Source organism: Mytilus trossulus, chromosome 7 (genome assembly GCF_036588685.1).
Source record: "Mytilus trossulus isolate FHL-02 chromosome 7, PNRI_Mtr1.1.1.hap1, whole genome shotgun sequence".
NCBI lineage: Eukaryota > Metazoa > Mollusca > Bivalvia > Mytilida > Mytilidae > Mytilus > Mytilus trossulus.
The window spans coordinates 24514992-24540237 of NC_086379.1; the positions used below are offsets into that span (position 1 = coordinate 24514992).

Here is a 25246-nt window from a genome sequence, read left to right on the forward strand (position 1 = left end):
GAAAACTTTCTGACGGAAGATTATTTCGTTACTTGTACACTTAAATTCGGATAGTATCTAATTAAAATGAAGTATTTGAGGTAGGTGCTAGTTCATTTTAGATTCTGTTGCATTTATCGAACATTTAAATTTTTAGAAAGTCAAGATGGCGGCGTACTCCTTAGTTACGACATGCCATTGTGCTTCTGATGGTACATATAGTAGATCTAGCCATCAAAGTAATAATGTAAATTAATAATCGTGTATGTTTGGCTGAAGAATTATAAGGATTAAACACATATTTTCTAGAGGTTATTGATGTGTAAACTGGGTCTCTCACTCACAAACTTGACATAAAAGTCTTCGGACTTTTATTCAGTTTGTGAGTTAATCGCCCCGGTTTACACATCAATAACCTCTAGAAAATATGTGTTAAATCCTATAATGAATACTCCAACTGCATTTTTATCTATTTAATAATATTTCTGGTTTTTCAGTACCCTGAAATACACCAAATATAGTTAACTATCTCGGTATCACCTAATTACCTTGTCTGGAAGAAAACATCTTCATCAACAAAACCAAAGTTGTCATGAAGCTTGGTGACTGTACCAGTAAAGACTCGTTGTTTAGGTGGTGTTGCCTGCTGCACTTGCCTGGGATTAGGGTAACTGACCGGTGCTACCTGTTGGTTTGAGGCTAGGGTTGTAGGGATAGCTATCCCTGGCTGTGGAATGATTTGTGGTGGACCTTGCTGTTGCAATGCTTGCTGCTGTAAAGTCATGAAAATAATTTAATAATAGGAGATTCAGTGAAAAGTCTTCTACATTGTTATAAAATAATTGTACTGCAGTAAAATCTTAGAATTATAAATGTTTCTCCAAAGTTTTTTGGGAAAATCTTACCTCATCAAGGATCACTGAGAAAATTATCTGGAGCTACATGTATTAAAAAGATTCTAAAAGTTGAAAACTATTATCAAATTTAAAAATGTACTTATCTTAATTTTATTACAAAACAATGAAATATTGTTTGAAATACTGATTGTTTTTCCAAAATGATCTATATACCACAAAATTAAAAAAAATTATAGTACCAGTGATAATAATACAAGTCATGCAAGTGTGGAGCTAAAATTTTAAGACTAATGGAGCATTTGAACTTTGGTGAATTAGTTGCCTCATTGTCAATCGTACCACATCTCCTTTTTTTCATATGTACAGTATTTACTATCTATAATGTAATAATGATGTTTTATTGTAAGTGAACTACCTGTAACCCTAACAACTGTTGTGTGGCATACTGTGGAGTCTGTAACGTGGGGGTAGTGGTCCCCATACAATACACTGTAGGAGACTGCTGCATCATGGGAGATTATAATGTTATAATGACGTGTTATTGTAAGTGAGCTACCTGTAACCATAACAACTGTTATGTGGCATACTGTGGAGTCTGTAACGTGGGGGTAGTGGTCCCCATACAATACACTGTAGGAGACTGCTGCATCATGGGAGATTATAATGTTATAATGACGTGTTATTGTAAGTGAACTACCTGTAACCCTAACAACTGTTGTGTGGCATACTGTGGTGTCTGTAACGTGGGGGTAGTGGTCCCCATACAATACACTGTAGGAGACTGTTGCATCATGGGAGATTATAATGTTATAATGACGTGTTATTGTAGGTGAACTACCTGTAACCCTAACAACTGTTGTGTGGCATACTGTGGAGTCTGTTACGTGGGGGTAGTGGTCCCCATACAATACACTGTAGGAGACTGCTGCATCATGGGAGATTATAATGTAATAATGACGTGTTATTGTAAGTGAACTACCTGTAACCCTAACAACTGTTGTGTGGCATACTGTGGAGTCTGTTACGTGGGGGTAGTGGTCCCCATACAATACACTGTAGGAGACTGCTGCATCATGGGAGATTATAATGTTATAATGACGTGTTATTGTAAGTGAACTACCTGTAACCCTAACAACTGTTGTGTGGCATACTGTGGAGTCTGTAACGTGGGGGTAGTGGTCCCCATACAATACACTGTAGGAGACTGCTGCATCATGGGAGATTATAATGTTATAATGACGTGTTATTGTAAGTGAGCTACCTGTAACCATAACAACTGTTATGTGGCATACTGTGGAGTCTGTAACGTGGGGGTAGTGGTCCCCATACAATACACTGTAGGAGACTGCTGCATCATGGGAGATTATAATGTTATAATGACGTGTTATTGTAAGTGAACTACCTGTAACCCTAACAACTGTTGTGTGGCATACTGTGGTGTCTGTAACGTGGGGGTAGTGGTCCCCATACAATACACTGTAGGAGACTGTTGCATCATGGGAGATTATAATGTTATAATGACGTGTTATTGTAGGTGAACTACCTGTAACCCTAACAACTGTTGTGTGGCATACTGTGGAGTCTGTTACGTGGGGGTAGTGGTCCCCATACAATACACTGTAGGAGACTGCTGCATCATGGGAGATTATAATGTAATAATGACGTGTTATTGTAAGTGAACTACCTGTAACCCTAACAACTGTTGTGTGGCATACTGTGGAGTCTGTTACGTGGGGGTAGTGGTCCCCATACAATACACTGTAGGAGACTGCTGCATCATGGGAGATTATAATGTTATAATGACGTGTTATTGTAAGTGAACTACCTGTAACCCTAACAACTGTTGTGTGGCATACTGTGGAGTCTGTAACGTGGGGGTAGTGGTCCCCATACAATACACTGTAGGAGACTGCTGCATCATGGGAGATTATAATGTTATAATGACGTGTTATTGTAAGTGAACTACCTGTAACCCTAACAACTGTTGTGTGGCATACTGTGGAGTCTGTAACGCGGGGGTAGTGGTCCCCATACAATACACTGTAGGAGACTGCTGCATCATGGGAGATTATAATGTTATAATGACGTGTTATTGTAAGTGAGCTACATGTAACCCTAACAATTGTTGTGTGGCATACTGTGGTGTCTGTAACGTGGGGGCAGTGGTCCCCATACAATACACTGTAGGAGACTGCTGCATCATGGGAGATTATAATGTTATAATGACGTGTTATTGTAAGTGAGCTACCTGTAACCCTAACAACTGTTGTGTGGCATACTGTGGAGTCTGTAACCTGGGGGCAGTGGTCCCCATACAATACACTGTAGGAGACTGTTGCATCATGGGAGATTATAATTTTATAATGACGTGTTATTGTAAGTGAACTACCTGTAACCCTAACAACTGTTGTGTGGCATACTGTGGAGTCTGTAACGCGGGGGTAGTGGTCCCCATACAATACACTGTAGGAGACTGCTGCATCATGGGAGATTATAATGTTATAATGACGTGTTATTGAAAGTGAACTACCTGTAACCCTAACAACTGTTGTGTGGCATACTGTGGAGTCTGTAACGCGGGGGTAGTGGTCCCCATACAATACACTGTAGGAGACTGCTGCATCATGGGAGATTATAATGTTATTATGACGTGTTATTGTAAGTGAGCTACATGTAACCCTAACAACTGTTGTGTGGCATACTGTGGAGTCTGTTACGTGGGGGTAGTGGTCCCCATACAATACACTGTAGGAGACTGCTGCATCATGGGAGATTATAATGTTATAATGACGTGTTATTGTAAGTGAACTACCTGTAACCCTAACAACTGTTGTGTGGCATACTGTGGAGTCTGTAACGTGGGGGTAGTGGTCCCCATACAATACACTGTAGGAGACTGCTGCATCATGGGAGATTATAATGTAATAATGACGTGTTATTGTAAGTGAACTACCTGTAACCCTAACAACTGTTGTGTGGCATACTGTGGAGTCTGTTACGTGGGGGTAGTGGTCCCCATACAATACACTGTAGGAGACTGCTGCATCATGGGAGATTATAATGTTATAATGACGTGTTATTGTAAGTGAACTACCTGTAACCCTAACAACTGTTGTGTGGCATACTGTGGAGTCTGTAACGTGGGGGTAGTGGTCCCCATACAATACACTGTAGGAGACTGCTGCATCATGGGAGATTATAATGTTATAATGACGTGTTATTGTAAGTGAACTACCTGTAACCCTAACAACTGTTGTGTGGCATACTGTGGAGTCTGTAACGCGGGGGTAGTGGTCCCCATACAATACACTGTAGGAGACTGCTGCATCATGGGAGATTATAATGTTATAATGACGTGTTATTGTAAGTGAGCTACATGTAACCCTAACAACTGTTGTGTGGCATACTGTGGTGTCTGTAACGTGGGGGCAGTGGTCCCCATACAATACACTGTAGGAGACTGCTGCATCATGGGAGATTATAATGTTATAATGACGTGTTATTGTAAGTGAGCTACCTGTAACCCTAACAACTGTTGTGTGGCATACTGTGGAGTCTGTAACCTGGGGGCAGTGGTCCCCATACAATACACTGTAGGAGACTGTTGCATCATGGGAGATTATAATTTTATAATGACGTGTTATTGTAAGTGAACTACCTGTAACCCTAACAACTGTTGTGTGGCATACTGTGGAGTCTGTAACGCGGGGGTAGTGGTCCCCATACAATACACTGTAGGAGACTGCTGCATCATGGGAGATTATAATGTTATAATGACGTGTTATTGAAAGTGAACTACCTGTAACCCTAACAACTGTTGTGTGGCATACTGTGGAGTCTGTAACGCGGGGGTAGTGGTCCCCATACAATACACTGTAGGAGACTGCTGCATCATGGGAGATTATAATGTTATTATGACGTGTTATTGTAAGTGAGCTACATGTAACCCTAACAACTGTTGTGTGGCATACTGTGGTGTCTGTAACGTGGGGGCAGTGGTCCCCATACAATACACTGTAGGAGACTGCTGCATCATGGGAGATTATAATGTTATAATGACGTGTTATTGTAAGTGAGCTACCTGTAACCCTAACAACTGTTGTGTGGCATACTGTGGAGTCTGTAACGCAGGGGTAGTGGTCCCCATACAATACACTGTAGGAGACTGCTGCATCATGGGAGATTATAATGTTATTATGACGTGTTATTGTAAGTGAGCTACATGTAACCCTAACAACTGTTGTGTGGCATACTGTGGTGTCTGTAACGTGGGGGCAGTGGTCCCCATACAATACACTGTAGGAGACTGCTGCATCATGGGAGATTATAATGTTATAATGACGTGTTATTGTAAGTGAGCTACCTGTAACCCTAACAACTGTTGTGTGGCATACTGTGGAGTCTGTAACGCAGGGGTAGTGGTCCCCATACAATACACTGTAGGAGACTGCTGCATCATGGGAGATTATAATGTTATAATGACGTGTTATTGTAAGTGAACTACCTGTAACCCTAACAACTGTTGTGTGGCATACTGTGGAGTCTGTTACGTGGGGGTAGTGGTCCCCATACATTACACTGTAGGAGACTGCTGCATCATGGGAGATTATAATGTAATAATGATGTTTTATTGTAAGTGAACTACCTGTAACCCTAACAACTGTTGTGTGGCATACTGTGGAGTCTGTTACGTGGGGGCAGTGGTCCCCATACAATACACTGTAGGAGACTGCTGCATCATGGGAGATTATAATGTTATAATGACGTGTTATTGTAAGTGAGCTACCTGTAACCCTAACAACTGTTGTGTGGCATACTGTGGAGTCTGTTACGTGGGGGTAGTGGTCCCCATACAATACACTGTAGGAGACTGCTGCATCATGGGAGATTATAATGTTATAATGACGTGTTATTGTAAGTGAACTACCTGTAACCCTAACAACTGTTGTGTGGCATACTGTGGAGTCTGTTACGTGGGGGTAGTGGTCCCCATACAATACACTGTAGGAGACTGCTGCATCATGGGAGATTATAATGTTATAATGACGTGTTATTGTAAGTGAACTACCTGTAACCCTAACAACTGTTGTGTGGCATACTGTGGAGTCTGTAACGTGGGGGTAGTGGTCCCCATACAATACACTGTAGGAGACTGCTGCATCATGGGAGATTATAATCATAATGTAATAATGACGTGTTATTGTAAGTGAACTACCTGTAACCCTAACAACTGTTGTGTGGCATACTGTGGAGTCTGTAACGTGGGGGTGGTGGTCCCCATACAATACACTGTAGGAGACTGCTGCATCATGGGAGATTATAATGTTATAATGACATGTTATTGTAAGTGAACTACCTGTAACCCTAACAACTGTTGTGTGGCATACTGTGGTGTCTGTAACGTGGGGGTAGTGGTCCCCATACAATACACTGTAGGAGACTGCTGCATCATGGGAGATTATAATGTTATAATGACGTGTTATTGTAAGTGAACTACCTGTAACCCTAACAACTGTTGTGTGGCATACTGTGGTGTCTGTAACGTGGGGGTGGTGGTCCCCATACAATACACTGTAGGAGACTGCTGCATCATGGGAGATTATAATGTTATAATGACGTGTTATTGTAAGTGAACTACCTGTAACCCTAACAACTGTTGTGTGGCATACTGTGGTGTCTGTAACGTGGGGGTGGTGGTCCCCATACAATACACTGTAGGAGACTGCTGCATCATGGGAGATTATAATGTTATAATGACGTGTTATTGTAAGTGAGCTACCTGTAACCCTAACAACTGTTGTGTGGCATACTGTGGAGTCTGTAACGTGCGGGTAGTGGTCCCCATATAATACACTGTAGGAGACTGCTGCATCATGGGAGATTATAATGTTATAATGACGTGTTATTGTAAGTGAGCTACCTGTAACCCTAACAACTGTTGTGTGGCATACTGTGGAGTCTGTAACGTGGGGGTAGTTGTCCCCATACAATACACTGTAGGAGACTGTTGCATCATGGGAGATTATAATGTTATAATGACGTGTTATTGTAAGTGAACTACCTGTAACCCTAACAACTGTTGTGTGGCATACTGTGGAGTCTGTAATGCGGGGGTAGTGGTCCCCATACAATACACTGTAGGAGACTGCTGCATCATGGGAGATTATAATGTAATAATGACGTGTTATTGTAAGTGAGCTACCTGTAACCCTAACAACTGTTGTGTGGCATACTGTGGAGTCTGTAACGTGCGGGTAGTTGTCCCCATACAATACACTGTAGGAGACTGCTGCATCATGGGAGACTTTAATGTAATAATGATGTTTTATTGTAAGTGAACTACCTGTAACCCTAACAACTGTTGTGTGGCATACTGTGGAGTCTGTAACGTGGGGGTAGTGGTCCCCATACAATACACTGTAGGAGACTGTTGCATCATGGGAGACTTTAATGTAATAATGATGTTTTATTGTAAGTGAGCTACCTGTAACCCTAACAACTGTTGTGTGGCATACTGTGGAGTCTGTAACGTGCGGGTAGTGGTCCCCATACAATACACTGTAGGAGACTGTTGCATCATGGGAGATTATAATGTTATAATGACGTGTTATTGTAAGTGAGCTACCTGTAACCCTAACAACTGTTGTGTGGCATACTGTGGAGTCTGTAACGTGGGGGTAGTTGTCCCCATACAATACACTGTAGGAGACTGTTGCATCATGGGAGATTATAATGTTATAATGACGTGTTATTGTAAGTGAGCTACCTGTAACCCTAACAACTGTTGTGTGGCATACTGTGGAGTCTGTAACGTGGGGGTAGTGGTCCCCATACAATACACTGTAGGAGACTGCTGCATCATGGGAGATTATAATGTTATAATGACGTGTTATTGAAAGTGAACTACCTGTAACCCTAACAACTGTTGTGTGGCATACTGTGGAGTCTGTAACGTGGGGGTAGTTGTCCCCATACAATAAACTGTAGGAGACTGCTGCATCATGGGAGATTATAATGTTATAATGACGTGTTATTGTAAGTGAACTACCTGTAACCCTAACAACTGTTGTGTGGCATACTGTGGAGTCTGTAACGTGCGGGTAGTGGTCCCCATACAATACACTGTAGGAGACTGCTGCATCATGGGAGATTATAATGTTATAATGACGTGTTATTGTAAGTGAACTACCTGTAACCCTAACAACTGTTGTGTGGCATACTGTGGAGTCTGTAACGTGGGGGTAGTGGTCCCCATACAATACACTGTAGGAGACTGCTGCATCATGGGAGATTATAATGTTATAATGATGTTTTATTGTAAGTGAGCTACCTGTAACCCTAACAACTGTTGTGTGGCATACTGTGGAGTCTGTAACGTGGGGGTAGTGGTCCCCATACAATAAACTGTAGGAGACTGCTGCATCATGGGAGATTATAATGTTATAATGACGTGTTATTGTAAGTGAGCTACCTGTAACCCTAACAACTGTTGTGTGGCATACTGTGGAGTCTGTAACGTGCGGGTAGTTGTCCCCATACAATACACTGTAGGAGACTGCTGCATCATGGGAGACTTTAATGTAATAATGATGTTTTATTGTAAGTGAACTACCTGTAACCCTAACAACTGTTGTGTGGCATACTGTGGAGTCTGTAACGTGCGGGTAGTGGTCCCCATACAATACCCTGTAGGAGACTGCTGCATCATGGGAGATTATAATGTTATAATGACGTGTTATTGTAAGTGAGCTACCTGTAACCCTAACAACTGTTGTGTGGCATACTGTGGAGTCTGTAACGTGCGGGTAGTTGTCCCCATACAATACACTGTAGGAGACTGCTGCATCATGGGAGACTTTAATGTAATAATGATGTTTTATTGTAAGTGAACTACCTGTAACCCTAACAACTGTTGTGTGGCATACTGTGGAGTCTGTAACGTGGGGGTAGTGGTCCCCATACAATACACTGTAGGAGACTGTTGCATCATGGGAGACTTTAATGTAATAATGATGTTTTTTTGTAAGTGAACTACCTGTAACCCTAACAACTGTTGTGTGGCATACTGTGGAGTCTGTAACGTGCGGGTAGTGGTCCCCATACAATACACTGTAGGAGACTGCTGCATCATGGGAGATTATAATGTTATAATGACGTGTTATTGTAAGTGAACTACCTGTAACCCTAACAACTGTTGTGTGGCATACTGTGGAGTCTGTAACGTGGGGGTAGTGGTCCCCATACAATACACTGTAGGAGACTGTTGCATCATGGGAGATTATAATGTTATAATGACGTGTTATTGTAAGTGAACTACCTGTAACCCTAACAACTGTTGTGTGGCATACTGTGGAGTCTGTAACGTGGGGGTAGTGGTCCCCATACAATACACTGTAGGAGACTGTTGCATCATGGGAGATTATAATGTTATAATGACGTGTTATTGTAAGTGAACTACCTGTAACCCTAACAACTGTTGTGTGGCATACTGTGGAGTCTGTAACGTGCGGGTAGTGGTCCCCATACAATACACTGTAGGAGACTGCTGCATCATGGGAGATTATAATGTTATAATGATGTTTTATTGTAAGTGAACTACCTGTAACCCTAACAACTGTTGTGTGGCATACTGTGGAGTCTGTAACGTGGGGGTAGTGGTCCCCATACAATACACTGTAGGAGACTGTTGCATCATGGGAGACTTTAATGTAATAATGATGTTTTATTGTAAGTGAGCTACCTGTAACCCTAACAACTGTTGTGTGGCATACTGTGGAGTCTGTAACGTGGGGGCAGTGGTCCCCATACAATACACTGTAGGAGACTGCTGCATCATGGGAGATTATAATGTTATAATGACGTGTTATTGTAAGTGAGCTACCTGTAACCCTAACAACTGTTGTGTGGCATACTGTGGAGTCTGTAACGTGCGGGTAGTTGTCCCCATACAATACACTGTAGGAGACTGCTGCATCATGGGAGACTTTAATGTAATAATGATGTTTTATTGTAAGTGAGCTACCTGTAACCCTAACAACTGTTGTGTGGCATACTGTGGAGTCTGTAACGTGGGGGTAGTTGTCCCCATACAATAAACTGTAGGAGACTGCTGCATCATGGGAGATTAAAATGTTATAATGACGTGTTATTGTAAGTGAACTACCTGTAACCCTAACAACTGTTGTGTGGCATACTGTGGAGTCTGTAACGTGCCGGTAGTGGTCCCCATACAATACACTGTAGGAGACTGCTGCATCATGGGAGATTATAATGTTATAATGACGTGTTATTGTAAGTGAGCTACCTGTAACCCTAACAACTGTTGTGTGGCATACTGTGGAGTCTGTAACGTGCGGGTAGTTGTCCCCATACAATACACTGTAGGAGACTGCTGCATCATGGGAGACTTTAATGTAATAATGATGTTTTATTGTAAGTGAGCTACCTGTAACCCTAACAACTGTTGTGTGGCATACTGTGGAGTCTGTAACGCGGGGGTAGTTGTCCCCATACAATAAACTGTAGGAGACTGCTGCATCATGGGAGATTAAAATGTTATAATGACGTGTTATTGTAAGTGAACTACCTGTAACCCTAACAACTGTTGTGTGGCATACTGTGGAGTCTGTAACGTGGGGGTAGTGGTCCCCATACAATACACTGTAGGAGACTGCTGCATCATGGGAGATTATAATGTTATAATGATGTTTTATTGTAAGTGAGCTACCTGTAACCCTAACAACTGTTGTGTGGCATACTGTGGAGTCTGTAACGTGGGGGTGGTGGTCCCCATACAATACACTGTAGGAGACTGTTGCATCATGGGAGATTATAATGTTATAATGACGTGTTATTGTAAGTGAACTACCTGTAACCCTAACAACTGTTGTGTGGCATACTGTGGAGTCTGTAACGTGCGGGTAGTGGTCCCCATACAATACACTGTAGGAGACTGCTGCATCATGGGAGATTATAATGTTATAATGACGTGTTATTGTAAGTGAACTACCTGTAACCCTAACAACTGTTGTGTGGCATACTGTGGAGTCTGTAACGTGCGGGTAGTGGTCCCCATACAATACACTGTAGGAGACTGCTGCATCATGGGAGATTATAATGTTATAATGATGTTTTATTGTAAGTGAGCTACCTGTAACCCTAACAACTGTTGTGTGGCATACTGTGGAGTCTGTAACGTGGGGGTAGTGGTCCCCATACAATAAACTGTAGGAGACTGCTGCATCATGGGAGATTATAATGTAATAATGACGTGTTATTGTAAGTGAACTACCTGTAACCCTAACAACTGTTGTGTGGCATACTGTGGAGTCTGTAACGTGGGGGTAGTGGTCCCCATACAATACACTGTAGGAGACTGCTGCATCATGGGAGATTGCTGCATCATTGAGGGGGACTGTTGTGCCTGCATTATAGATTGTGCCTGCTGTTGTGCCATAGAAATAGAATTTGGTGTAGAAACAGTGTTCATGGTGTTCATATCTGGCGTAGCTGAAAAAAAAGTTTTGATTTTTTTTTAGTCTATGTGTCGTCAAATAAATACATTTATGTTAGGGTTTTCTTCTTAAGAAAAATATGGTATGTTATAATAAGTAGATAGAAATCAATTTTTGTTCTTTTGTTCTACATGTAAATAGAGCTATTATTAAAACTCTAGAGAAAAACATTATACAGTAAATTAAATTCTTTTTTTATTATTTGTGAATAATGATTGCAATAATATATTCTGATGTTTGCTACATGAACATACATTACATATGTACATTTTCCTTAAATCTAATTAATTAGTCTAAAATGTTTGTCCATTCTTCAAAATAAATTTAATGAATGCATGAAATAATATCCGATTTTAATGTACTCAAAATGAAGGCAAACAAAGGCAGAAAAGACAATTGCAAAAGATCTTTAAATTAATGTTTTAACTTTAAATTTATTATAAAAAACACTTTTTTGTTGACAAACATTTAAAAAATTCATTCTCTATATTTAAGCCTAATTACTGGTATACACATTCAACTCTTATCACTCAAAATACAAGCAGTTTCTTTGCTTTACTGAAATCTAATTAGAACCACTAATGATTTTTAATTTATTACCTGCAGTTCATATGAAAACAGTTTTCTGATAATTATAAAGTATGGGAAATTATTGAACAAGGTCCTCTGTCATGTCTGTGTATGTTTTATATCGTTATTATGAATCCATAAAATATAATGGGCAACAACTATTGATGATCAAAAACTTTAGATGTTCAATAACTTTGTTTTTTTGCAGGGACGTATATAGGTCCTTGGTTTTTTTAGCCAAAGATTGATTGATTGTTTGTTGCTAAATGTCCAGTTTGAGCCAAAGATGAATGATTGCCACCTTGATAAAAAATTAACACATAGTATTATAGAGCATATGAAAAAGAAGTGGAATGATTGTTTTTATTTGAGTTTCTTTACAATTCCTATAAGCTACATTTGAAATGTTTCATAACAGTTGTTAAATATTTGGTGCATTAAAAATTTCTTCTTTTCACATTTTTTTATTTTTTCTTTCATCATGTTTTTCACGGTTTCTCCCTACACACTATTCCTGAGTTTTTCACAAATTTAATACATTTCTAACAAGAGCTGTCACTGAATACAGAAAAGCTTCTGGTTGAAATGAAATATAGTACGAGGAATTCAAGGATAATACATGTACCTACAATGTACATGTAATTGAGCAACTGGTATACTTTTTAAAGATTTGGATAAAAGATTCTCATAAAGAAAGTTTAAAAAACACATGTCAATGCATGTTTTCTAGTAAAATTGAGCCATTCAACTATGTAAAATATATTCCACCTTTTAGTTAAATTGAATTTGACTTAAAAATTATGTGACTTTACATACATGTATATCTTGTATCAGTCAGGGGACTTATTGAAATATATAAGTGATTTTTAAATCACTTATTTTAGTAGCAAATTCGAAGTTTTGTCACAAATTGTGATTTTGTAGTTTTATCAAACTTTTAAACACATAGGTTTAAATAATATCTTTTACAATGATTAGTAAAATTAAATAAAATGAACTTTTTACTTCTTTTAAGAAGCAAGGTTTATGCCCTTGATGCTATCATTTAGCTGCAAATTCTATTTTAGTTGAAACCAGATGCTCCGCAGGGCGTAGCTTTATACGACCGCAGAGGTTGAACCCTGAACGGTTGGGGCAAGTATGGACACAACATTCAAGCTGGATTCAGCTCTAAATTTGGATTGTGATTAAATAGATGACACAGCATAGGTTTCTGACACAGAATTAATGTGTTCTAATGAACTTAAAATGTTTGTTTTCTCTTAGAGCAATTCACTATGCTGTTGAATATTAATGCTCTCAAAAAAATGTTTGAAGAAATTTTCTTTTTATTTATGAAATTTCAAATGAGAAAAATTGAACCCAATTTTTTAATCACATCCCCCTTTCCCTTATTCCAAAACTAATCTCAATTAAAATATTCTAATGGAGTTTGCAACAATAACTACTCATTTAAATACATCATAAAATATTAAGATGTAAAAAAACTGCTTGTTATCACTGAATGGTAAAGATTATTTAAATTTATCAGTTGGTAGTAAAAAGTGAATATACATTGTATATTGTATATAACAAAGATTTAAGTTGATTCTGGACAAAGAAAGATAACTCCAATTAAAAAAAATTCTTGCAATAAGATATTTCTTGCTTACTATTCTGGACAAAGAAAGATAACTCTAATTAAAAAAAAATTTGCTATTTCACAATATTGTGAAATTAAATATTTCTTGCCATTGCACAATACTGTGCAATTGAAAAGACTTGCTATTGCACAATACTTAATATAATAATTTTAGATTCTGATTTGGACCAACTTGAAAACTGGGCCCATAATCAAAAATCTAAGTACATGTTTAGATTCAGCATATCAAAGAGGCCCAAGAATTAAATTTTTGTTAAAATCAAACTTAGTTTTATTTTGGACCCTTTGGACCTTCATGTAGGCCAATTTGAAAACGGGACCAAAAATGAAGAAAACTACATACACAGTTAGATTTGGCATATCAAAGAACCCCATTTATTCAATTTTTGATGAAATCAAATAAAGTTTAATTTTGGACCCAGATTTGGACCAACTTGAAAACTGGGCCAATAATCAAGAATCTAAGTACATTTTTAGATTCAACATATCAAAGAACCCCACCGATTCATTTTTTGTCAAAATCAAACTAAGTTTAATTTTGGACCCTTTGGACCTTAATGTAGACCAATTTGAAAACATGACCAAAAGTTAAGAATCTACATACACAGTTAGATTCGGCATATCAAAGAACCCCAATTATTCAATTTTGATGAAATCAAACAAAGTTTAATTTTGGACCCTTTGGGCCCCTTTTTCCTAAACTGTTGGGACCAAAACTCCCAAAATCAATACCAACCTTCCTTTTATGGTCATAAACCTTGTGTTTAAATTTCATTGATTTCTATTTACTTTAACTAAAGTTATTGTGCGAAAACCAAGAATAATGCTTATTTGGGCCCTTTTTTGGCCCCTAATTCCTAAACTGTTGAAACCAAAACTCCCAAAATCAATCCCAACCTTTCTTTTGTGGTCATAAACCTTGTGTCAAAATTTCATAGATTTCTATTAACTTAAACTAAAGTTATAGTGCGAAAACCAAGAAAATGCTTATTTGGGCCCTTTTTGGCCCCTAATTCCTAAAATGTTGGGACCAAAACTCCCAAAATCAATACCAGCCTTCCTTTTATGGTCATAAACCTTGTGTTAAAATTTCATAGATTTCTATTCACTTTTACTAAAGTTAGAGTGCGAAAACTAAAAGTATTCGGACGACGACGACGACGACGCCAACGTGATAGCAATATACGACGAAATTTTTTTCAAAATTTGCGGTCGTATAAAAATGCTACAATAATGGCTTAACATAATGAACTGATACTTTCTTAAAAGATTTTTCCTAACAGTGGGAGTATTTTTCCTGCAAAGTTCAAGGTTTCATCTTTCTGATTATGTAATAAAATTCTACTGTTCATGATTGGGTGTTATTGAAATAATGATACTTAAAGAAGTGATTTTTGGGAAGGAAAATCACTCATTTAAGTAAGTCCTCTGACTGTATATATACTGTAAAGTAATGCTCTATACAAATGTACATGTAGCTATATTTCTTCAGATTTTTTTTAACCTATAACATACCAGACTGTCTTGCCCAGGGTGGATTCTTTGGAGTCGCAAACTGTGACATGGCTAACTTTCTGGAAAACAGAAAATACACTCATCATGCTCATTACTGGAATAACAGTTCTTTAAATATTTTTCATATCTTTTCAATTTATTTATTATATTATTAACTATACAATTTTTAATAGCCCATATTATGCCATTTATCATCAAGTATCAAACATCATTTTTTTATAATGATCGAGCCTTCATTTCATACTTCATTTGTCATTGTCTCATTTTGTAGCAATAGCAAATGGAGTAAATGTTTATTGTTAATTTCAGATTTTTGTACCCTCACTGTGAGTCACATGATAAATTTTATTGCTGTCGCCATTACTGGACATAGGAGTACATAAGGTTTTAATGTCATAGTAGAAAATATTTGACGCCATAATGGACAAGTGATTGTTGTATGATGTCAATAGTTCAGAGGCACAATATCATGGGTCAAGAGAAGAACATTTCAAAAAAGATTTATTTGCAGGGTCTAGCTTGCATATAGTTGGTCTCATAAGGGTATAAGCGTGACTGGGAATTGTTGATTTTTTGTAAACACGAGACATGAAAGTCAATTATTGTGTTGGGAAAACACATACCTGCCAACTTTTTAAAATGCCCATGGGGGTTTTGAGTGCTAGATGGCTACCTTAGTCCTAAAAAATCTTCAAGGGGGCCTTAAAATACATTTTAATGTTGTTTTTTGGCTTCTTCATACTTTTACAAGCCTAAAATCTTTATAAATGCACCTGTTTTGTTTATAATTGTGGACAAAATTGCTCTTTCAAAATTTCAATTTGGGAGCCTACATGGGGGAAATCCACCGCAAATAGTGACAGGTATGAAACGGTAAATGAATTCTAGCAGGACATAAGAAATAACAAAAAACTGAGAATTGCTTACATACATTGTGTAAGCGACTAAACATGAATCTGACCAAAAAAAGTAAGTCGGATCTGGGATCAGAACCCCCCAATGCCCCCCATATAAGGCACAAAATGTGCACCATAAATTATTCAAGCTGGCCTGAACTGCAGTGCAGTCAGCTACCACAATAATTTCAAAAGAGGCACAATGATACAGAGACGTAGTTAGATTAAATGCATTCTAGACAATTTAAACGTTTCCAAATAATTTTCGAAAGCACATGATATCGTATTCAATAATATATGTTTAAAAGTCACTTAAATGTGTTAATATTGATATTTGAAGAGTTATTCGGTAATAACATGAGTTATTCGGATAATAACACTGTTATTCGGTAATTCGTGTTACCCATTGTTGGCGGGTAACACGAATTACCGAATAACAGTGTTGTTATCCGAATAACTCATGTAATTACCGAATAACTCTTCAAATATCAATATTAACACATTTAAGTGACTTTTAAACATATATTATTGAATAAAATTATAATAGAAGTGTATTTTATAACCTAAAAATAAAAAAAAAGTTGCAGGTAAGTTAATATTGATCATTATAAAATTATGGATATCGGTGTGTACTTCCAAGATGGCGACCAAGGAAAACGTAAAAATGAAGAAAAGAAAGATTGCATACAATCCCTCAACGTGTTCATCTTAGACCACCAAAGTGGAGCCCTCACGTCACGGCAATGAACAATGTGAGGGTGGGCATTTTTTTAAATAAAATATGGAATAGTAAACTATTTAAATTAGTTTTTGTTTTAATTTTAGTTATTAAAAAAATATTATCTTTATCATATTTTTATATTTGTGATTTAGAAATGGATGTTAACTAAGCCCCTTTAAATCTATAAAATTACAACTATTAAGATATCCTGCACAAGGCACGGGCTTATCTGTCATAGTCCGCGAAAATACTTTATTTAGAATTTATTGTAAAAAAATTATAACTACTAAGATATCCTGCACAAGGCACGGGCTTATCTGTCATAGTCCGCGAAAATACTTTATTTAGAATTTATTGTAAAAAATTTATAACTACTAAGATATCCTGCACAAGGCACGGGCTCATCTGTCATAGTCCGCGAAAATACTTTATTTAGAATTTATTGTAAAAAATTTATAACTACTAAGATATCCTGCACAAGGCACGGGCTCATCTGTCATAGTCCGCGAAAATACTTTATTTAGAATTTATTGTAAAAAAATTATAACTACTAAGATATCCTGTACAAGGCACGGGCTTATCTGTCATAGTCCGCGAAAATACTTTATTTAGAAAAAAATTTCAATTTCTTCTTGTTAACTCTTTTTACCAAGCAGTAAGCTCCCTCTTTCTTAAAAATGAGTCGTAATCCGTTTGATGTTTGTTGGTAGTATTGTTTCGGTGTTGACCCTTTGTTTTTATCCCATACACCACAATCATCCGAGAACTCGCTTATGTAGTTTGTTTAACAATGGCGTCAGCACAAGTACATCGCATGTACTTACAAGAAAAAAACCTTGGTATTGCACTCCCGATGAGCATACATGTACAGTTCGCCGAGAGATAGTGAACAAAATGATGAAAAGCATAGCTCTTGAAAATCATTTTGTACATTATTTCAAGCCAACTAATGTTTATAGGGTGGAATACGAAGCTCGTGACGGGATACATTTCACTGAAGAGGGTTACCGTGCCTTCTTAGTAGCTTTGAGGAAGTCGGTCAGTTGGTTTATTAACAAAGTTAGGAAATGAACTGAACTATTTTCTCAATGACTCCACGTGCAATGTATTTTGTTTAAGAAGAGGGGTTTTTTTTAACATCGAATGACTAAAATAATCCAAAAGTTCTTACATATTTTATAATTTACAAATTAGAATTTGCCAGAAGAAAGCTTTTTTTAACAGGAAAACTCAAATTACCTTTATTAAAATATCTTTTTTTAATAATTTTTTATTTTAAATAATCAAAAATTATTGGTGAAACATTGAACATTATTACCCTTTGACAGAAAACTAACATAGGATGTACATATTGTATATAGTTGTAAATATTTATTTGTGTTCTATTTTTCATTATTATAATTATTGGTGTTGGTAATGCAGCCTTGGTATACCAAGACAGTCACAAGCCTGTTTAATGCAGAGTGTCCATAATGTAATATAATTTCATTATCTCTTAATGATTAATTATGTAATGGGCACGTGTCAGTAAACAACAACCGAATTAACAATCTAACAGAAGTGTGAGGTAATGATTATTTTGTTTATTGGAACTAATTAACTCATTATCTCTATCAAATTATTCAATGTATGAAAATAAATAAAAGTAGCAATAAAAAAAACGTAAATACTAATTTTAGAAGAATATTAATTGAGTATTATTTTATTATTTTTAATTCTGATTTTTTAGTAACTTAAATTAAGTAAATTAAATACATTTTAAATGAAATAAGAAATAAATGAAATATAATAAACTAGGTGAAAGATTGTCTTCTTGTTTCACTCTCTATTTATAATATAAAAAACCCAATTTCGCATTTGTATAGCTTATAATAAAAGGTATGTATGAAAATTACTTACCTTTCTAACGCCTTGGCCATGTCATACTTGTTGTCTGTAAAGCAACAGTCTTTACAAAGGAACTTTAGAGACACATCTGACCAGGCCAATAACAATGCATCATCCATTGGGACACAAGCACTGTGAACCCAACGATCACAACAACTGCATTGAATGGTGCAATCAACACAATTCTTAATTACATTTTATTTAATGTTGAGTAAATTGTTATGAAAAGTAATTAGTGATTGGAGTAATTGCATTGCTTTGATGTACTGGTTAAATTTTCAAATCCTTTCTGAAAAACAATTATTAGACAATTCTCTGTATATACAGTAATTTTATAGATTTAAAGGGGCTTAGTTAACATCCATTTCTAAATCACAAATATAAAAATATGATAAAGATAATATTTTTTTAATAACTAAAATTAAAACAAAAACTAATTTAAATAGTTTACTATTCCATATTTTATTTTAAAAAATGCCCACCCTCACATTGTTCATTGCCGTGACGTGGCGTGAGGGCTCCACTTTGGTGGTCTAAGATGAACACGTTGAGGGATTGTATGCAATCTTTCTTTTATTCATTCCTTACTATTTCCTTGGTCGCCATCTTGGAAGTACACATAATTTTATAATGATCAATATTAACTTACCTGCAACTTTTTTTTTATTTTTAGGTTATAAAATACACTTCTATTATAATTTTATTCAATAATATATGTTTAAAAGTCATTTAAATGTGTTAATATTGATATTTGAAGAGTTATTCGGTAATTACATGAGTTATTCGGATAATAACACTGTTATTCGGTAATTCGAGGTACCGGCCAACAAGCGCAAAAGCCAAAAAAATGTAAACAGATAGTTTCTGATTTTTTTTTACTTCATTTGATAGTTTCAAATCAAATTGATTTAGGTTGGATCAATGTGTATCAATAAAATCACGATTTTAAACGTACTAAAACTTACAATTGGGGAATATTGACTTTTCCCTGACAAAAGATAAATAATGTTTAACCGGAAGTACGCTTAATGAGAAATGGTAACACTAGAAACCACAATACTATTTGAAAGAAATACAACAACAACGACCATGTTTGTAATTTCCTGCTGACTGGACTCTTTTTTTTATTATTATGTTGTTGTTGTCAAGGAATTCGATGGTAATAAATCGTCGTGTAAATATCCAGTTGTAAGTTTGTGAAGTGAAATGATTATTTGATATGGACTTACCTTACCTCTGTATCTTTAACCCCCTTTGTAGAGGAACCATACGCTAGTATGTATAACTTGTGGCTTTCTAATATACAATAACTGTTTCATATCTCTGACTTATACTGAGTACAAACTGTACAAGTTTACAGTTATGTTCTAATTTTTTCATATAGGAAATGCCATATACCCTCCTCTTTGGAATATCAACATTTTCGATGGTTTTAAACTTGTTTGATATTTCTAATTTCACTTTATTTTCAAAATTTGCTGGTTCCTGTGTAATGAAAATTTCAGTTGTCATGATAATATATGTCTCGCTACAAATTATTATTTTCATGAATTTCGACGGAATGTTTGTTTCCACAAATATTTGTTGTATTCAACACTAAAATCATATAATAAACCTTGATATTGATACAGAGACACACAAGTTATTATAAATCATTCGACAAAGGTCTTTTAGGGTTGCCACTCCAGACGTATCAGATATTTTTTGTAAATGCATATGTATTTGATTGTTTAACTGCAACAGGTGCTAAGGGACGATGCCTTATGATTATGCGCTTAAGAGCTCATAAAATTTCTTCTTAACTGATGCAGAGAAAATAACATACGATAGGAACTGTGGTATTCACGCAGTTCTCGATGTAAATGCAACAGAGAGAAAAACGGAAAAACGCCACACCATCAAATACATTTAGAAATAATTTTCCTTGGAATTTTTACGCGACTTTAATACAAATTTAAGTGAGAGGTTCATCTAGCTATAAAACCCGGTTTAATCCACCATTTTCTGAATAAGGAAATGTATGTACCAAGTCAGGAATATAACAGTTGATGTGTTTCAACTTTTGATTATGCCATAATTATGTAAACATGGTTAAGGGGCTTTCCGTTTTGAATTTTCTTTCAGAGCTGGGTATTTTTGTTATTTTTCTTTTTGCTAATAGCAGTGATAATTGGATTTCTTCTGTTTTCATTAGGCATGTCAGTTTATCCCTTCAGACACTATTTAGAAAAAGATAACTTTTTGCTGTTTCTTGAAATATAGATGAATTCGATCATAATCAAATGTAACACCCCTGAAACAGAAAATGATATTCACTATCCACATCTATAGAGTTACATGGAGTATAAGTTCCGATATTTAGGAGAGTACCCTGATACCTTCCGGACTCAATTTTTAAGTGATTTTCGGAGTTTTGTTAAATAATAAATCTTCTTCTCTATTAAAAATTCTTAATAATGGAAAGGTATTTTTCTCGTCCAAAATTTGATTTAGATTTAAAATGTTAAATAAGTATTAAATTAGCCATCTGAATAGTTTATCCGTTTAGTGTGTCATAAATCTATAAAAAGAAAATGATTTGAATAAAGATAAAAATCACATCAGTTTTGAATCTATTACTAAAAGTATTTTTTCGGTGACGACAAAGCTACATTTATATGATTGATATATATAGATTCTTACATTGATACCAGTGGATTATCGGATTTATCCAATCGAGATAGTTAAATTATCAATTTTAAAGTTCGAGCCGCCTCGAAATGATAAATCCGATAATCCACGAGTAACTATGTAAGAATCTGTTTCTCTAATGATTTAACAATACATTTTCTTTTTTTGTTAACCGAAAATCCCCTTGGAGTGCCTTTCACATTGCACGAAGTTGTCAATTTCATCAACACCTGTTGGCATATTTTGATTCATCCAGTTGGCTAAAAAGGTCATGACCCTTAAAATCATCCAATGATCTTTTGAGATCACCAGCAACCACACGTTGATTAAATTTTGTTATACAATGGGTTCGGAAAGGGATAAATTTCCGTAGAATTAGAGAAATTGGGTTATAGATGTAAAGAACTGACTTCAAATGACCATATTATAAAGTTTTTTTATGAAAAGGTTTTGTGATTTTTCGTAAATCGGTATATTCTGTCGTAATGATCCTTTAACCCGAACTCCTACGTCGTTCGGTTTATAAAGGGTCACCCGAGTCGTTCAGATTAAATTATATAATATACTAGTATACCGACTTGCTTGATCAATAACTATAACTTAGTGACTTAGGCCGCATTTCATTCATACCAAAATTTTGTAAACGTTGTGCCGCGTTTGTTCATTTTGTTGGTGTTTTCAAATTGCTACAAAAGTAGAAACAAAAACAACGTGTAATAAGTCTTTACTGACCCTGTTTGAACTTTCAATAATGTATGCACATGTTGTTGGTACTTTTTACAAACGTAGATACATATACTTCGTTTAATCAGATTGAAGTGAGAAACAAATGTAGCGTTTGTGCTAACAAACGACAAACGACAAACTGCAGACGCATTTTTTAGCGTTGGCTTAGGTTGTATTTCTTTCTAACACAAACGATCCAAACGGCTAAGCGCGCACATGTTTTGATAATTTCTTTCAAAAAATTGTTTGTAAAGTTTACATACACTTTGACAAACGATAAAAATGCGTTTGCAGTTTGTCGTTTGTCGTATGTTAGTGCAAACGCTACATTTGCTTCTTACTTCAACCTTATTAAACGAAGTATTTGTTTCTACGTTTTTAAAAAGTCTGTATACCAACAACATGTGCATACATTATTGAAAGTTCAAACAGGGTAAGTAAAGACTTATTAAACAATGAATTTTTTTCTACTTTTGTATCGTTTAGAAAACATCAACAAACACGACACAACGTTAACAAAATTTTGGTTAGAAAGACATGCGGCCATAGTTTGTCAAAGTTTATGTAAACTTTGCAAATGTGTGTTTGAAAGAAATGATCAAAACATCAAACATGTGCGCGCTTAGCCGTTTGCATCGTATGTTTTAGAAAGAAATGCGGCCTAATTATATTCTTTTGCATTGTTCAGAGTATGGTGCAATGAGTTATATAACTGAATTACCAACTATGATCAATATTGTAAAAATTTCGTCTAGACAAACTCCTGTGAAACTATGATATTTTATTTCATGTTAATATATATTTGATGTGGCGGCATGGTAATGATATTATCATCCCGACAAACAACAAAGTTGATCTGAAATTAATTAAAGCTATCGTGTTATATATGATCATAGTTTGTCCAGTGGTCCATGCAGGCGGGGTTGCCACGATGTCACAGAACCAGGGGACCAATCCCGATGTGGGATGAAAAAAAAAGCGACCACAAATTTGCAGATCTTATGATAACATGCTAAATTTGAGACAATTAAAAAAACACAAAAAAACTTTAAGCTGGTTTTTTTTTATGAATAACAAAGTGGTTTTCAAGAACAAAAAAGGGATTTCTTGTCTTCTAGCGTGTATTGATTGCTGATGCCAAATTTCCATGTTTTACTGGAAAAAAAACTTCACTGAAAAATTGGTTTTCATAGGTTGTAAAAATTACCACCATGAAACAACGTACGTCTAAAAAAACCAATTCATCAAGTAAAGATATTTTTTTTCTCTTTCTAATACTCACAACACAAGGAAGTTCCCTTAAACTAATGCTATATTATTGAAGTTTTAATTTGTTTAACTAACAGAATCGTACGTTATCACGTTTTCAATATATCGTCAAATTGAAATATATTCTGTTACTAATATTGCCAAATCTAATCAAAATACAAAATGTATTGATCTCTGATTTTGCTTTACTTTTCTCCGACGAAATTTACGATAAATCTATATATTAGTTTTATTGTATCATTGTCTATCCTGTTTCCAATAGCAGTATTACAAACATAATGGTTGAAAAATATAAAGAAAAAGATGTTTTAACCTTTAAAGGAGTTCAAATAATCAAACATTTCATTAAATGTAATTTTTTTTGTTATCATGTATATTTTAAGATGATTAAGTAAATTTAGAAATAATCTATCCAGATACTTTAACTATAGTGAAAATATAGACAACTTTCTTCATTTATGAATGTTGGTATGAAACAACTACTCTCTATATATTATTAATATTTCTTTTTTCTTTTGTTGTCTAGTTTTTCCAAGCGAATTAAAATCCATATCTGTATTTACTAACGTGCTCGTGCACATGAGAATAAAGGAATCAGAGATCCATATTTTCATTAGTTTTTTCTTTTCTTTTCAAAACAGGAAAAGCACATTATACAAGCATACTATTCATTTCGAAATGTTGGTGACGACATATATTATATATATACATGACACAGGTGGTACGCTCTTAATTATGTTTACTTGATGTCGTGATTTTTCTTTTCCCACTGACTGTTTTGCAAGAAACGTGTCGCGTACATTTCTTTGCTACATGTTGCATTGTTTGTATAAGGCAAATGTGAACATGGTCGGGTTGTTGTCTCTTTGATACATTCCCCATTTCCATTCTCAATTTTATTTTTTTCAGGTTGATGCTTTTATAATATACTAGATTGTGGAGTGTGTGTCCGAGCGAGAACTTCTCTATTTCTTTGGGTTTTTTTTATATGGTCGGGTTGTTGTCTCTTTTATACATTCCCCATTTCCATTCTCAATTTTATGTTTTACAGAGTTTGTCTTTAGTGCCCTGTGGAGACAGTAGAGTGCCTCCCCGTGCTTCAGGTTGATGCTCTTATAATATACTAGATTATGGAGTGTGTGTCCGAGCGAGAACTTCTCTAGTTCATTGTTTGTTATATGGTCGGGTTGTTGTCTCTCTAATACATTTCCCATTTCCATTCTGAATTTTATTTTTTACAGAATTTGTCTTTAGTGCCGTGTGGAGACAGTAGAGTGCCCCCCCCCCCCCCCCCCCCCCCCCCCCCCCGTGCTTCAGGGTTATGCTCTATATGGATGTCCTCTCACTGAATTATTCAATGTGAATCGTAAACATTACTATCTTATTGACAGTATATTCTAAATTATTGCATGCTCATATCAATATATATTGTATTGAAATCTATTGTTATTCGGAGCAGACATGTGTCCAACCCTATTACTTTGAGTAGATAAATATATTTAAACCAATTAAAGAGACCACAAATACAAAATATGTTTGCTTTGCATCATGAATTGCATCCATGAATTGACAGTAAGTATATACAACAAAAGCAGTTATTATGTCTTTTCTAGATATAAACTTCCCATTGCTATGTATAGTTACATTCTACTAGCAAATTCATATAGAATACATATCACCCTGTTGATACAATATTTTGAGCTTGCGTTTCACTTCATTAATTCCATGGTATAGGAATATTGCTTTCATCGAATTAATGTTTATTATTGTAAAGTTAAAGTCCGAAAAAGGATTGAAGAGACACAAGGCATTGAGGGATAATAAATCAGATTGTGTCCTTACATTGTAGTACACGGATGCCCTAACCGCACTATCATTTTCTATGTTCATAGGACCGTGAAAATGGAATAAAAACTCTTATTTGGCATTTAAGTTAGAAGGATCATATTATAGGAAAAATGTGTACCAAGTTTCAAGTGGAATGGACTTCAAATTTATCA

The 25246-nt window shown here is 35.8% G+C and overlaps 1 protein-coding gene across 3 annotated transcripts in view; it reads right to left on the reverse strand.

The window, feature by feature from the left end:
- Window positions 1-19612, reverse strand: part of LOC134724810 (cell division cycle and apoptosis regulator protein 1-like) — a 47104-nt gene extending 27492 nt beyond the window's left edge. The window contains exons 1-4 of one of the 3 annotated variants that reach the window (XM_063588075.1): window positions 19547-19612; window positions 15078-15136; window positions 11128-11345; window positions 528-751 (exon numbers count right to left, since the gene is read on the reverse strand). In XM_063588075.1, coding sequence (XP_063444145.1) covers window positions 528-751; window positions 11128-11345; window positions 15078-15126 — 491 coding nt within the window. In that variant the 5' untranslated portion in view covers window positions 15127-15136; window positions 19547-19612. Of the gene's footprint in view, window positions 1-527; window positions 752-1251; window positions 1350-6756; window positions 6855-11127; window positions 11346-15077; window positions 15137-19546 lie in introns of those variants that run through there. The other 2 variants (XM_063588077.1, XM_063588076.1) reach the window with 2 other exon arrangements.
- Between the last annotated feature and the right edge of the window lie 5634 nt (window positions 19613-25246).